Source organism: Buceros rhinoceros, unplaced genomic scaffold (genome assembly GCF_000710305.1).
Source record: "Buceros rhinoceros silvestris isolate BGI_N320 unplaced genomic scaffold, ASM71030v1 scaffold2960, whole genome shotgun sequence".
In the NCBI taxonomy this organism is placed as follows: domain Eukaryota; kingdom Metazoa; phylum Chordata; class Aves; order Bucerotiformes; family Bucerotidae; genus Buceros; species Buceros rhinoceros.
The window spans coordinates 41,954-58,148 of NW_010388840.1; the positions used below are offsets into that span (position 1 = coordinate 41,954).

The 16,195-nt window shown below is 51.6% G+C and overlaps 2 protein-coding genes across 2 annotated transcripts in view; one reads left to right on the plus strand and one right to left on the minus strand.

Annotated features, from left to right (window-relative positions):
* PQLC1 (PQ loop repeat containing 1) overlaps positions 1 to 1,510 on the plus strand; it is a gene marked incomplete at its 5' end in the record, with an annotated part of 43,459 nt that extends 41,949 nt beyond the window's left edge. The window contains one exon of the mRNA XM_010131487.1: positions 1,303 to 1,510. Within this exon, the coding sequence (XP_010129789.1) occupies positions 1,303 to 1,510 (208 nt within the window). The remainder of the gene's footprint in view (positions 1 to 1,302) is intronic.
* Positions 1,511 to 8,843: 7,333 nt separating this feature from the next.
* Positions 8,844 to 16,195, minus strand: part of KCNG2 (potassium voltage-gated channel, subfamily G, member 2) — a 22,244-nt gene continuing 14,892 nt past the window's right edge. Inside the window, exon 2 of the mRNA XM_010131476.1 lies at positions 8,844 to 9,757. Coding sequence (XP_010129778.1) covers positions 8,945 to 9,757 — 813 coding nt within the window. The 3' untranslated portion in view covers positions 8,844 to 8,944. The remainder of the gene's footprint in view (positions 9,758 to 16,195) is intronic.

Sequence of the window (16,195 nt, forward strand, 5' to 3'; positions counted from 1 at the left end):
ATTATTTATTTTCATTTTTAGAATGATCTTGGGTGGGACTCAACCCCCTGTCCTTCCTGCACTTCCATACAGAGACTGTCTTTGGAAGGTCCATGAGATTGTAGACATGTTTTACGCTCTCAGTGAGGTGGCAGGAGTTACAAAAAGGCTTGTGTTTCCGTGGTGTGATGGGGCAGTATGGAGTGATGCTCTTGGCCACCCTTCCCTTGTGGGGAGAGAGCAGGCTGCAGCATTTGGCTTGCAGTAGCATTGTGTACTTGTGTCCAAAATACAGACCGTGCTATTCCCTGCCTGGATGTTTGGGAAATGAACATTAAGTCCTATCCTGCTGCATGGGCCTGACTGCGTTTGATGAATTGGAGTCACTGCTGGCAAAATGCTGCTGCTGCTGACAAGCCACGCGCAGTGCTCCCGCTGTGCGCGACAAAGCTTCTGTCCACCACCGCTCACCCAGCTGCTTAAAAAGGCTCCCCTGTGACAGTGCATGGTGTTTGGAAACAGCCTCCAGGGTCTTGACGTTGGTGAGGGCGCTGAAAACAGTCTGGTCTGTTTGAAGACCTTGCTTCTATTTCGCAGCATTTCTGCCACTGTGGGTAGCAGGAGCTGGGCTGCAGGGCAGGGCAGGGCAGGACTCAGCAGTGCAGCGAGCTGAAAGCCAGGATGGCTCTGGAGAGGGAAGTCTGAGCAGTGCTCTTGATCTGTCCTTGATGAACACCTCTAGTGACGTCCCCCCTGCCAGTAACAGCCGCAGGCATGTCGTTTCCCCTCTTTCTGTATTACCGGACAATCGTTCTGGTTCCACGGTTTTGCATTTTCGGCAGTAAGAAGTAGTTCCTGGTGTCTCTCAGAAGGGTGTTTCAGCAGGCGCTAATACAAACGCATGCAGGCGTGAGAGCAGCCTGTGTGTTCCTTCACCTGGCGTGAGCACACAACCGCGCCTGCAGAAGTGCCTCTGGACAGGATTCCTTCGGTCTGTGGCCAGTGGTGTCCACAGAGTGCCACCCAGGCACATATCCTAGCGGGATGTTTTAAAATACTGGGTAACTTCATAGCCACGGGCTTTTGGAGCTGTCACTGCTGAGACAAGGGTGCTGCAGCGTGTGGGTCGAGAATTTGCTCCCCCCTCCCAAGAACGGTGCTGCCAGTCTGGGCTGAGCACGCTGTCTGCCCTCGCTGGGGGGAGTCCCAGCCCAGCGCGGAGTGTCAACCCTCGCTGACGAGGGTGGGATCCTCTGGCACGGCAGCTCTACTCACACGCCAATCTTCTCAATAAATACTCTTCCCTTCTTTTCTGTCTTTTAGTGTCAAGATGGTGCTGATGTGGACCAGCGGGGACACGTTCAAGACTGTTTACTTCATCTTGAACCAGGCCCCTTTCCAGTTCTCCATCTGCGGACTCCTGCAGGTTTTCGTGGACATCGCTATCCTGCTGCAGGTTTACTTGTACAGCTACTACCCTCAGAAGCCCGTGTCCCACACCACGCACCCGGCCAGCACCAAAGCCCTCTGAGGCACGTGGTTGGACAGGTTGCAGGTCAACAGTGCTGTGGAGTCCGCCATGGCACCTCCTCTTCTGCTTGTAAATACTCCTGTGTTGCTGAGTTGAAAGCAGAGATGAGGAGGTGGATTGAAAACCCGGCTGCACTTCCAGCTGGGAGGGTTTTCTTCTAAATCTCTTGCTCGCTCTGTTTGCAGATTTGGCTGTTCAGAACTGTTTCTTGGTGGGGGGACGGGCACTTTGTTTTTGCTTATGTACCTATGAGCCTTATCAATTCACAAATGTTTGTATATTTAATCACAAGGGCTGGATGGTTTGTGGTTTTAATGCTATTTAAAATGTTACACCACAGAAATTACAGGATATTTTGTCTGAAACTTTTATCTATTTATATAATATAAAGTCTGTATATTGGCAGGAAGTTTGTGGCATATGCTAGCATCCAGTATCTCCACGACACGGGAAGAAGTATTGAAGAGCAAATGCAGGAGCTTTCTCTTTTCTTTAGGAAGGGTGTCTGGTGAGCAGAAGAGGTGAGGGCGGGAGGCCCTGCCAAGAGGTGAGCTGCCAGAAATGAACCGGTCATACGCAGCCTGGAGTATCGACGTGCTAAAGAGTAAATGGCAGGTGTCCAGCCCCGCTGCGCTATCGGTGTGGCCCGTGGACACATGGAGGAGGTGGTGAAGGGTGTCTGCGTGTGGATGGTGCTGATGCTGGTGTCAGAGCAGGCACAGCCAAAGGGAGGAGCTGACAGGAGACCGCAGGCAGTCGTGCTTGGACAGGATGGGGTTTGGAACAGCCCGCCTTGCACTCAGGGCCAGCATCGCTCCGGCAGCCGTGCACAGCACAGAGCTGGGCTGTGGGACATCTCTCACAAACCAAGGGGCCACTGGCTGCCAGTAGTTCCAGGCAAATACTTCCAGATGGCGATTGAGCCACAAAGGCAGAAGCAGCTCCACTTCCCTTGCCTCAGAAGTGGAAGCGAAAAACTCCCAGACAGACAAAAAGCCATATCCTATGGGGTAGGACTAGCATCTAACAGCTTGGTTTGCTGAGGCTGAGATTCGTGTTCATGTTGTCGAATGCTAAACAAGTTGTTTAATGCCAGTTTATGGTTCGGGGTGTTTCTCGCACTGAACCAACAAAGGAGTCCATGTTTTCCTTTTTCTGTTGCTGAAGATCTTCCGGGCTCTTAGCAGAATCAGCAGCCTGTACTGTGAGAAAGCTGAGAGAGCGGAGAGTTTGTTTATAAATGCAGATGTTGTTGGTAGTGGCTCTTTGCCAGTGCAGGTCACCGTGCCCTTTCTGAGAACGTGTGTGTCCAGCAGCTGCAGGTGGTGTGGACCTGCGGGGGGCTGTGACCAAGCCCCTGGGCTTCTGCCACTTGCCATCATGAAACAGCCCTGGTTGGTAACGAGGCAGCCATGGCAAGGTCCCAGTCCCAGGAACGCATGTGCTTGCACTGCTTGCTCCTCCCTGCTCTCGGTGAATGCCATCTGACCACGGTCACAGTGTTAGAGCTGGGACAGGTTTTTGAGAATCATTTTTCCTCCAAGGTGAGCCGAAGAGCTTACGTTTTCTTCCTGATGGCAGCAAGTCTGAGGTTTAATAACTTCAGTGTGTAAATGAGATACTTCCCCTACCCCGTTTTATTTGGGAACCTCATGATTTGAGTCTGGACTGTCTTCATGGGTGGCAGACTGTCCTCTGGAGGGGAAGCCTCAGCTAGCTGCAGCAGGGCTTGTGTGACACTCGGTTGGGAAAGTCTGTTGTCAGCCAGGAAGCGTGGGCTGTCCCTGGGCTGCTTTACAGCCTTGTGCCCCTCTCGCTGCCCTGGTAGCCCCAGGCTGACATCAGGGCTTCCGCTGCCCATGCCGTTTGGGTTTGGAGCGGCCGTGTTGGTGGTGGGAGGAAGGAAGGGGGTCCTGGGGAAGTCCCTCCTGCCCTGGCAGGTCCCGTCAGAGCTGCATGAGCACAGCAGAGCCGAGGAGAGCTGCTCTTCCTGAGGGGTGGGCACGGAGCGCTCTGCCCGGGCATTGCGTCCACGCTTTGTTCTGTACCGTACTCTTCTAGGCCTGAAGTGACCTTACAAAGACGATGTCCCCCGCATGGCAGACTATGAATGTTTTGTTCTTCTCTGTTCTCCACTATTCTGGCTGTGTTACAGGAACATCTGGGCTTTTGTCTTTTTTAATTGAAAACTTACTTAACAACTGGCTTCTCTAGTGCGCTGCGTTAATGAGGATTGTATTTCTGCTGTATGCAGCCAAACACCTCCTGGTGTGTTTTAACGGTCTGAGGATTTTTGTAGTAACTTGCAATGATCAGACTTTTGTATATGGTGGTCTTTTTCTAATCTGTGAAACGGGGATACAAGACATAAATGGCGCTGAAGAAATACACTTCTGTATGTTACAGCTTCACCTGGGAGCACGCACTTCGGCCACCTCTTTGGCCAGGTACTTTGGCCTCAGGATACTGAGGATAAAACAACTGTTGTTTCTTCCCTGGGAAGACTCCTGAGCCTGTCATCAGTACCCAGACCAGAGAGCTCTGCAGACCAGTCTCATGCTCACCAGAGCTGTAACTGCTGGGAGAGAAGCCAGTGAAACCACGTCTAAAGTCATCTTCTGTACGTGGCATTTAGCAAGGTAGGACTCTTGGCCAGGAACGCTTCAACTTCACCTTGCAAGACCCATAGGGACAAACTGTTACAGAACTTTTTGTTCTTTAATTGTCAGGAATTACCTGTATCAATGATCACCTCAGAGAGTAAGAAATCGATCACTTTAATTGCATTGCTTTGAATGTATGGCACATTTCACGGAAATTATTTTCTCTGTCAGTTGCGATGTTTTTTTTAAATAAAAATTACCCTCGATATGTAAATAGCAGGTTGCTTTGCTTTGTTAAGATATAAGATGTGCGCTGCTTAACTCTTATTAGAACTCCTCCTGCCTCGAGTGTTGTAGGAATAATTACTGTGGGTTTTTCGCCCTGGTGGGTGGGTAAGCACGAGGTATAAATTGTCCTCAGGACCTGATGTGTGACAGGGATTCTGGATTTCTGTCCCCTGCTCTGCCATACGTCCTGGGGTAAAATTATCCTCATGACCACTTGACTCTTTTATGCCTGTGATGCTCACAGTAAAAGCAAATTACTAACAGGTTATTAGGTAGCTTTAAAAAAAACCCCAACTGTATGATGCAGACTGGTCAAAGATGGGTCACAGCTGAGAGACATGCTCTCAGCAGCCTCTGCATGGAAGATGAAAAAACTCGGTCTGTCATCTCATGGCCAACTGCTGTGCCAAGGGGAGTCTTCACCAACCTCCCTGTTGATCCAGGATGTGAAAACAAGCCCAGACAGTCAGGACCAGCCTTGGGGCCAGTGTGTGGCTCCTGGGCCCTCCCAGACTGCTGTTGCAGGCTGTTGGGCTGCTCCAGCATGGGGAGATGGTTTGCTGTGGCTGCACACAGTGGCTGCAGGAGTTGGTGAGGAGAGAGGGCTGGGGGCCGCAGGGTTGGGAAGGCCAGGAGGAGAGAGAGGGAGACCAAGCTTGCTCAGAGAAAGGGCAGAAGGGAGACTCCTGGAGGTGAGGGAATGGAGGAAAAAACAAGACCTGGAAGGGGAAAGGTAGGTACATCAGGAAGCGTGGGTCAAGGAGAAGGAAAACAAGGGTGGGGAGTAAAACCTGCCTGCTCCGTTAGTGGCTGCAGGTGGTGGAGACCCCAGAGGGCAATGGCCCAAGCAGCTCCCACGACAGCTGAGCCTGCTTGCTGCTCACAGCGGTTAGATGTTTGGGTGCGTGTATCTACACAGGTAGTTAGATGCAATTAAAAACATTTTAAGACAAGAGGCAAAGCTCAAATTTAGCACTGGGTAGTAAAGCAAAAGTTGGTCCACAGATGCTGTCAAATTTGGTAGTGATGCTTGGCTTAGGCTTGAGTGCAAAGAAGGCTTCAAGGACCTGACTGACAGCTGTAGCTTTGTTGGCTTTCAGTAAGGGAACGAAGCTGTTAATCTGCAAGTCAACAATCTGCCAATAAATAAACACGCTGCCTGGATATCTGTGCCAACAGCAGTAAATAAGAGACACGGACAAGAACGGAATGTGAGGCACGCCCTGGAGCTGGGGCAGACCTCCCTGGGAACAGCCTTGCCCAGCAGCCAGGGCCCAGGCGGACATCAGCATCTGGAAATGCCTCAACAGCAAACGAGGCTTAGGACTTCAGACCCCCCATCCCGCCCTTGCTGTGTCCCAGTTTACGAGGATTTGGCTCTTGTAGGTGCTGCCTTATCTGTGCTGGGAGACTGAGGGGCTTTGCTCAGCCTCAGGTGGACCAGCAGAACCACACTGGATTTCTCTACCCATCAGCCTCTGAGCTGTCGGCTGCTGAGGGCATCATACCAGCACCCTGTTCTTCTATGGCTGGTGCTGGGCTTGCTGTGGGTAGGAGATGATGGCTCTGTACACGTGCTGTACGACGGGAGCTGTGTTTGACACTGTGCCGTTCCCTCCAACTCTGTCCCTTTACCAGTTACCACAGTTACGGTTTTCAGATCATTAGTGCTGCAAACCGCCGGAATGTGTAAGCTGGGTCCCACGCACGCTGCCACCGTGGTGGCTCTAGAGGAGGCAGCGTGGCTCACATGCATCAGCAGGTGCTGTCCCACAGGAGAGAGGATTTTTTTTTTCCTTAGGGCAGAACCAATGTGCTACCATCGTGAAGCGCCAGACTGTTTCAAGGAGATGGGTATAACTCCCTGCTGGCACTGGCACGCAGCGGGCAGAACAGCGTTTATTCTAGTTAGCGATAAAAGGCCTTAAATCATGGGTGTGCTGTGTCAGAGGAAAAAATACACACAAAAATATCTCAACACTTCTCCAGTGGCTGACCCAAAGTGATAACCATAACAATAGCTACGCTGGGGGCATCTTGCCCTCCTCCAGGTATCTTGTATGTCTGCCACCACAATTCTATACAGTTTCCAAAAATAATTAACTAACTTGTTTAGAAGTTTCCTGGTTTATATTTGTTTCCTCATCTGTCACCTCAATGGACAAAATGACTCTTCATTAAAAGCCAGGCCTTGACTAGCTGACATAGCGAGTGGGTCCTGTCACTCCACGAGAACACTGTGCGCTGGAGTTAGTTAATGCTGCGCCTGGTGAGACCCAGAGAGCTGGCTGTTGCAGGACAACGGCAGCTGGATGGAGCACAGCCACAGCGTGGTGTGTGTCGTCGGCTTGGGACCAGTGGCTGTGCCACGCCAGCGGGGCTGGTGTCCTCCTGTGGCAGGGCCAACAGCAGCAGCTAGTCGTGGTTATCTGCTGGCGCTGCAAGCGTGAAACTCTCTGTTTTGCAAAGATGGGTACTCCACCATGGCTCTTCTGAGAGCCAGCTAATGCCGCCCCTCAGTCCCAGGCCTCAGTCCCCTGAGATGATGTATTCTGCACGCTCTGTGCACACCACCCAGGACCACTGCATCCGCCCCAGAGATGGAGCGCTAAACCAGCACCTGGTGTGTATGACCCAAAGCACCCGAAAGGGGAACGTGTGGGTTCCCCTGGTGAAGCTGTTGGGGCTCACCTGCAGACCGAGCACCTACACACCACCACGGAATGCACTGCTGCCCCTCAGCACCCGGCCACTGCCCCACGCACTGCTCACCTTGCTGGGCTGATGCAGGCGCCTGCAGAGCCGTAGCCCCGATGCCAAATCTTAATGAACCTTAATGCAAGACAGGCCTGCATTGGGATTAAAAAGGAAAAAAAATTAAAATCTGTCATGACTCACAGCAACCGAGTGCTGGCATCGCCTTGCCAGGAGTCTGAGTCAGCCCAGGCACCCATCCCCCAGCCCTTGGGCCAACCTGCCTGGCATGGGCACAGCTGCGCTGCCGGTGGTGGTGGGCAAAGCCCTGGCTCGTGCAGCTGTGTGCGGTTTGTCCAGTACGGGGGGGTCTGGAGCCCCAGCCAGCAGGGACGGGGCTCAGTTCTGCAGCACTCACTCACCAGTGAGCTCTGCGTCAAAGCCCTGGCTCGTACATCTGTGTTCGGTTTGTCGAGTACGGGGGGGTCTGGAGCCCCAGCCAGCAGGGACGGGGCTCAGTTCTGCAGCACTCACTCACCAGTGAGCTCTGCGTGTGACACCCCCGCTGCTGGGAGCAGGGTAAGCTGGTGACCCCTGTGCTGCTCGGGGCTGCCTGGCCGGGCTGTGGCTGCAAGGGAGCAGCATCAAGGCTGCTCTGGGCCAGAGAGGACCAGTGGCACGGGACCCTGCTGGAGCACACACACGCATGGTTTCACATCATGGTGGGACACCATTTGCTCCCGCTCCCGAGACATCGGAGGAGAGCATTCAGCAACAAAGTCAGAAGAGTAATTCTGGTTTTTAGATGTCAGGATTGTCTTTTTCTTAGTAGGAAAAAAAAGAAAGGCTACTCCTCATGGAGCTTGAGCCAGAGCCCACCAAAGGCATCTCATTGACTTCACCAGGTTTGGACCACTCCTGTTGGCACATCGCTGCAGCCAGCGCAGCCACCACAGCTGAGGAAGAGTATGCAGAGCTGAGAGTTGCTGCTAGTATAACCTCACCCTCCCCTTCTTTGGCTCGTGTAGTTCAGGTTTAGTTGTCTGCTAAACACATCTTCTGACACATGAGAGACAGAAAAAGTTAACAGAAAGCAGAGAACTGGCATGATTTGTAAAGATACCGTTATATTGAACTGTTGGCAAAGAGGAGAGAATCGCGTTAACATTCAGTACCACGGTCAGGAAGGTTGCCTGTGTGTGTTTCTGCCGCGGGGCTAGGCTACAGAGCTGATGGTGGTAAATACACGGATGGACTAAACGCACACGGCGCGAGCGCACGAGTCCGAGCTGGCTGCTGGCAGCCCAGGCTGCGCTGCCTGATCTGGAAAACAGGCAGACCCCAACCCCTGGCAAGCCAAAGGGCTGTTTCTGCCTTCTCCTGTCCTCATACCTTGGCCTGTCTGCAGTTCGTGTTCCTTGGTGGAGCTGCTGAAATAACCCTCCTGTGCCTGGGGCGTTGCAGCAGGGGGAGCCCCCTTGTTCAGCCCCTCACACATGGCGTGTCACCAAGTAGGAGGTGGCACACAGGCTGCTGAATGGCACCCTGGCACAAGCTGTGCTTCATGTTATGTTCTCCCGGCTGGCCACGTTCAACGGCTGCTCCTTGGGGGCTGACAAAAATACTTGTTCAATAGAAAAGAAAAGCCCTAGGAAAAGCGATGTAGCAGAGCTGCACTTGGTAGTTTCTAGGGACACTTTTCAGAGGGCCCTCAAGAGCAGAAGTTTGTCTTAGAGACGACCTTAGGAGTGTCTGCCCCTCACTTATGCAGTTCAGGAGGTTCTTCTTGCAGAACTGACCACCTTGCCCACTTTTTTTGTGCTGCCAATATGTCTTCAGTTGTTCAGAGTCAACAGCTTCCCTTGGCATCCTGGTCCACTGCGGGCTGAACCTCCTGCCCAGCAGCATCTGGTGGGAATGTGACACCAAGCCCCTGTGTACTGCCACCACCTAGGAGTCTGGTGCTCTCTTCTATCTGGTGCATCTGCCTGCTTGCTGCTCGTTGCTGCTGCTCCTTCAGCTCACTGTAGGAACGGGAAAAGGTGTGAAAGATGGACGTGACTGGGAAAGCCATCAGCAAAATCCCGCTCAAGATACTGCTCAGGGCTACCACCTGTCCAGGGATGCTACGAGGCACCATGTCCCCGTAGCCAACAGTTGTCATGGAGATCACAGCCCACCAGTAACTGGAGGGGACGCTTGTGAATTCCTGCTTGGCTCCCAGTTCACTCTCAGCCAAGTACACCAGTGGCGAGAAGAGGGCCATGGCGACGCAAAGGAAGAGCAGGAGCAGCCCGAACTCCCTGGTGCACCGGCGCACGGTGAGCCCCAGCGTCTGCAGCCCCAGCGAGTGTCGTGCCAACCTCATCACGTACAGGATGCGCAGAGCCCGCAGGAAGCGCAGCACCAGGCCCACTCGTTCCAAGTACTTGTTCCCAGCTCCCCCACTGGGCTTGTTGCTGTTTTTTGTGGAGACCACATCCACGATGAGTGAGATGTAGAAAGGCAAGATGGCCAGGATGTCGATGATGTTGAGTGGGGTTTTCAGGAAAGCACACTTGTTCTCTGCCTGGATGGATCGCAGCAGGAACTCAAACGAAAACCACGCCACGCACACTGTCTCCAGCACAAAGATGTCATAGCACTTCCGTGAGCATTCTCCCTGGGAAGAGGAGGAGCGGAAAACACAGAAAAGGGGGAAGAAAAAGATTTAGCCAGAAAACAAGCCAAGAAACAGAGTGGCAGTTCTTAAAGGAAAGCACCATGTGAGACTGATACGATTGTGAGGTACCATCGCTGCTAAGAGCAGCTGGACCGGAGAATTAAACCCGAGCCACTAGCTACATGTCTGGCTGCAGGACAGGTCAGTGTTGCTCAGGAGTGTCCCAAGGCTGCCAAGAGTTTGGTGTGATGGCATCAGCTGTCAGCCAGACTGCCCACTGCTGAAAGGTCGGTGGCTCACACCTCATTTCCAACCAAGCCTCTGACACCCTTCAGAAGGGATTAGTACGGGATTCATGGATTCTAGTACATGGGTGATCCTTCCCTCCCTTCCTGATCAATAATAAATTGCTCATAAATTCCTCATAAACACCTACAGCTTGGAGTCGTCTAAAATCACAGAATATAGAATATTTTTTATATTCCCATGAACATTTATTAATACATTAGCCCTGTAGTCAAAAGTTTGCATAAATGTAGCGATTTCTAAAAGAAAGAGTCCCACAAGCATAGAGGGAGGGTCCAGAGAGACAAGCATTTTTAGTTACTTCTCCTGTAACGTCTAATGCCCACGACGCCCCCCTCAAGCTACCTGAGGCACTGGAAGAGGTGCTCTACCCCGCAGCTGACTTTGTGGAAAATAAAGGGAGTTCTGGTTCTTTGGTTACCACGCAGTAACCAAGCCAGCCTTAGCACACTGGAGCAGTAATGCCGGTGCTGGCTGCTCTCTGATGCTAACAGCGCCAATTCCCTGCTGCATCGCTGCGAGTGACTCCAGCGGGTGACAATGACCTTCTCTGCATCAACAGATTCTGCTGTGGACAGTCACAGGGCTGGGGCTGCCTCCTCTGTAAATGTTCACAGCACAGTGTTAACCTGCGGATGGCTTTGAGTGGAAGGCAGGTGTGTGTTTCTTTAAGGCAAGTCTACTTGTTTGGTGAGCCAGGTTGAACGGTTCAGGAAAACTCCTGTAAGCATGTAGGAGTCCATCCCTGCCAGCGAGGTACGGGCTGGATCCAACAGGTATCAGTACCAACACAAAACCCCGGTTTGCTCGCCTTACAGCCATCAAATGTCACTCCAGAGTGGGGAGGCTGTGTCAGGCTGGTCCCCGTTCCAGCACTGGAGAAGGTGAGAACCCGGCACATCTATACTGCTCACCACAGGTGTCTTTTGCTAGGCAGAGCTGAGGGAAGTCTTACTACACAGCACCACATCCTGACTCCATCCCTCTCCACGTGTTTATGCACAGGCTCTTCCCTGTGGTGAACAAAACCAGCAGTGGCGCGATGGAAGCTTTGCTCTCTTTGCTAACTACAGCAAAAATGGAGGGTGACAGAGGACACACTTCAAGAGCTGCTGCGCCGCTGGCAGCAGAGCAGCGTCACCACAGTGAGTAAAAAGCCTTTGATCTTAAGAAGAGATTGAGACAACGGCTAAAGAGACGTCAATAGGAAAAAAAAAATGGGAAAAGGAACCTTCAGAGCCGGCGTTTATGGTCCTTGTATTAACCACAGCGAAAGGTTGTGGTGCCTTGTGTCTACAGGGTGTTTTGTATTCCACTTGCTACTGGCACGTGATGTGCCTCCCACTGCTTCCCAGGGCGTCGTGCTGATATAGGGAGTGAAAACCGTCCCTCTGAAATTGCTGCCAGGATTTTAACCATACTGCAGGGAGGAAGGATAATCTTGTTTCACTAGTAGAGTAGCTCAGATAGCCTGTCTTTAACATCCTAATTTTGATAGGTGTGAAGACTAGGACCTGAATTTCTATTTGCCTCACCCAACTCATTTGGTCATAAGTAAGTATTCTTGTCACAATCACAACATACAGGACAAAACATTTTGTTTGTAGGAGCTTCGCTCCTATCACAGCTTAAAGAAGCTGCCAAGCTCTCCCATCAGATACAGAACCAAGATGCTTTCACACAGACCTGTCACCGCCAGCCAGAGCCAAAGCTCACGCAGGCAGTGGAAGGAGGCTGCCTGTGCCGCTGGGGAGGCTGCCCTTGCCACACAGAAACCCGCCATCGCCCGACCCTCTTCCAGAGGCTGAAGGGAGGCTGCCTGTCCCGCTGGGGAGGCTGCCCTTGCCACACAGAAACCAGCCATCGCCCGACACTATTCCAGAGCCCTGCTGACGGGATCTCCCAGCAGCATCTCCCATCCTGATCTCTCATCAGGGCACACTTGGTCTCACACCTACGGGCAATGGTTGCAGGCGATTTGCAGCTCCTGATACTAGCCTTGCACATGCACAAAAGGGTCAGGAGGAGACGTTAGGAAGACAACCCACAGCTTGAGCAAAAGCAGCTTGGCTTGAGCAAAGCAGCAAGAATGTCAAGGAAAAAAAACCCACTGTGCAAATCTGCTTTCTCTGACAGGCACGTCACTACCTGGACCCCCAGGTACAGAAACTAAGCTGTAGCTTGCCTTAAGAGACTCGTCTGGCAGGAAGCATTCTGGATCCTGATGTGCATGTTTTTAATTTTTGTGCCACTAGAAGTTCAAGGAAAGTCAGTGAAGCCTGTGGAGACTTTAGCCTTGGAACAGACCGACATTAAGGCATTTAATAGCTAATTTGGCACCTAATTGCTCCAGTGCTCTCTATAAGGAAAGGAAACGCTCCAAAGTCCTCCTGTGTATGAGTTCTGGTGTGGGAATGAAAACTGTTCCTCGTTAATGGACTACCAGGGGAGATGACTTTCAGAAGCCTCTATTGCCCTCCCACACTCTGACACGCTTATCTCTGTAGGTTCTTCACAAACCTACAGCTTTGCTATTTCTGTCTCCAATATCTCTGCATCACGGACTGAAGCACAGGAGCAGCCTGGCGACCTTCATTCGGCTGAGCATGACAGACCTGCCGGCAGCCGAAGCACGGGTCATCCAACGCAGCAGAACCGAGCTGGCACCTTTGCCCACCGCTGTAACGAGGCGCTGGGACACGTTGCAGCACTGGGCTCTGGCTTTTCTCTGCTCTCCCCACTATACCCAGCTGGCAGCTGCCGTCAGGAACGCCGAAACGTTTACTTCCAGTGGAGTGGAACTGCCACACGGAGCATTTCACTGGATGGAACAATCCCCTCTTCTAGCTAATGCGCCATTACCTTCAGCAAAGCGCTAGTACCGTTATTAACCGAGCGCAGCTGGACAAGCCCGCTCTGTCCAAAGGCTGTCCCGAGAGCAGGAGGCTCTGCACAGGCTTTTATAAAGGAGACCTGTGCGTCAATTAACCCACCAGAGGCCTTTTTTCACTAATTAAACATTTTCCTGCTCCCTGGACTGTTTCAGTATCATCTAGGTACGACCTTTTATTACCCTTACATGAAACCACAGACTGGATCAGCAAAAACACGCTCTTTGTGCTTTGCTTCTCTCAGCTGCAGCTGCTTTTCCTTGTGTTTGCTTCCCCTTGATTACAGCATTGTAAAAAACAACAACAATAAAAAAAGGCAATCTTTGTCTTTCTAAAACTTTTAACTCTGCATTTGAGTCCAACCCGGATGCTGTAACTCTGCTGAGGGTTTTGAGATATTTTCCATTCAAGAAAACAAACCAAAAATGTGCAGAAAGACACACACGCAGATGGAAAACAGCAACCCCAAATTAATCAGCCATTGGAATAAGAGAAAAACAAGTCCTGAGCGAAGGGGAGAGCATCCTGCCCCAAACAGGTCTCTATCAAACGGGTATGTTCTCAGAGAAGATCCAGCTATCCCAACTCACGGCCATAAACACTTCCAGATGTAACAACTACATCCTGCGTCTCACGTTCTGTAGGCAAAGCAGCCAGCTCTCATCCTAACTAACCGGACTGCGTCACCCCGTAATCCAACCGGTGCGTTTCATGGTGACATTGTCCTACCTAGCTTTATGAAATGGCACCACAGGAACCCCTTCTTCTTTATTTTTCAAAACAATTTGATTTCCTTTTGTCTTTTAGAAATCTAAACAAAAAATAGCATGAATAGCAATCACCAAAATCACAAAATAATTGTGCTTCTCTAGTAGTTAAAGACTTAACATTATTTTTATGTTCCTATAACAGGATTTTGGGGCCATATACTAATGTCAACTCACGGCACAAGAAAAGAGAAGAAGAAAGGTCTTGGTGAGTAATTTGATGCAGTCAAATTAAAGTGAGCCTCCTTCGCTAGTTTACAGAAATTTGCTGTCAAAAAGCCAGCCGCAGTATCTTTCTTCCAGAGAAACATTTTCTTTGCCAAAGGTTCCTTTGGCTAAAGGAAAATTACTAAAAGAAAAATCAGTGTCACTGGAGTTCAAAACTAGCTGTACTCACTGCTCTGTACGGTCCTTCTGAAAATTGCAGGCATCTTTCAGAAATGTTTTGGTTTGGCTAGCAGGGTCCCTTCACTGGTACTTCCCTGTGCTGCGCCTCAGAAGAATTCTGCACTGTGTGTTGTGTGACTTCTTGGCCCTGCCCTTGCCCTCTGGTCTCCTGGGAAGAAGCTCTGACTCTCCTCTAGATCCTCGCAGGCTTTGATGCCATCTCCCTCCTATGGCATTAGACGGTGTCAAAAGCCAGATCACCTTCAGCCGCCCCAGCTCTTGCGTTGCTTTGCACCCAGGTACCTGGGTGGTCAGCAGCTCCGCTGTGCTGACAAGGGAGAGGTTTCACTGCTGCCCACTTCCTCCCTAGACAGAAGACTTCCCTCCCTGTAAAATACACACGTTAATAAAAAAACCCCAACCCTGAGAGGCATTGCCTACAAAGACACTTATATAAAATTTAACACCATGGCATTTCTCACATGGGATTTTTGTTCTCTTCCACTTGCCCCTTGTTCCTTGAGCCATTTGGGTCATGTACTTCAAGTGTCCTCTGTGCACTTCAGATCAAACTGTTTTTTAACAACGATGCTGAAATTCTGACAGAACGGAGGTCCCAGCACCAGAGGTGTTAGGAACCTGCAGCCCACGTCCCTGAGCTGCCACACAAGGTCTGCGCATAGCCTGGCCTGCTGCAGAGCACGTGACAGTCCCCAGCCCGGCAGCCTGGGGTGTTCCCTTCGGCTTTGGGTGGGTGGCTGAGCTGCCCGTTTCAATGATCAACTGCAGTGATGCTCAGAGGACAGACCCCCCAATTCCAGTCATTCAGCAGCCCAGCACCTGGAGCACATGCTGGGCTCGGAAGAGACCCAGCTCCCGCTCCTCACCCAGCAGGGTGGAAGCCTGCGCCTGGCGCTACGCCAGCCTGCGGGATGCCTGGAGCACCCGGGGTGGGGGTCACCCACCACTCCTACCCCAAATATCACTGCGAAATGAAGAAGCCTTTCCTGAGAAAAAAAATCCAGCAAACAGCAAGATTCCCAGAAACGAGCCTCCCCAGTAAAACCCGAGAGGTTTGCTCACCCTGGCACTTTCTGATGAGAAGCAATTTTCTGATGAAAAGTGATGTTCCGAGGACAGCCTCCAGCTGCTTTTCGCAGTAAGGATGACTGCCTGACTCTCACGATGTGACCCGCTGTTGGGAGGGCACAGCACGCCCTGCCCTCGGCCCTGGGCATGCTGCCCTAGCCACTGACCACCTACAGCTTGGTGATTGTCATTCAGGGCATTTGCCATCAAAGCCAGGGTCAGGCTGAACTCGCAGCCAGCCTGCTCTACTTCTTGAGCTCCTGAGCAAAGATGATTCAGCTCCTGCACAGCCTGTCCTCAGGGCTGTCTGGCTCTGCATTCAAAGTGACGGTTTCTGCCTTTCGAGTCACCAAGGGGCGAGTCCTCTGCTTCTTGCTGTACACGCTCTGTCCTGTAATGATAGTTTACTTCATGCTCCATCTGCAGCCCAGCTGCTGGGAAAGGAGCCTTGCCTTCAGTGGGAAGGGCTCGCTAACGGTTGGCAGTCATGTTATCAGCACAAGGTACTTGCTCCTGTACAACCTGAATTTCTTGAAGAAAAAGGGCGAGGAGGAGGGCAGGAGCTATGCCTACTTCAGACTTTGCTCTCTGGATTTCCTTTCATCCTGAGGCAGCAGAGCCCCACACCTCCACTTTTCCAAATGTCGCAGCCTGACACTTTTGTTCTGCCAGTGAAGCTGCAAATAAACATGGAACATCAACAGCAACAAGGGAGATGCAAAAAGACTACATCAAGTGATAGAAGGCAACTTTGAGGTGTGCTAAAATCCCCAGCCAGAGGTCAATCAGTTTGTCAAGTTACATGCCGTGCTATTCAGTTCTACTCGTGGAGTCAAGGGCTTCCGGAGCTACAGCTACCCACCTCGCAGTTCCTGCTCGACTGATTCTCAACTACGAAGACACAGACTACTTCACGGAATGCTCAGAAAAGGGTCTGGCAGTCAATGGGAAGGAAGAGAAGAACAGGTGCAGGAGGAGCTTACCGTGCGGTGCGGCAG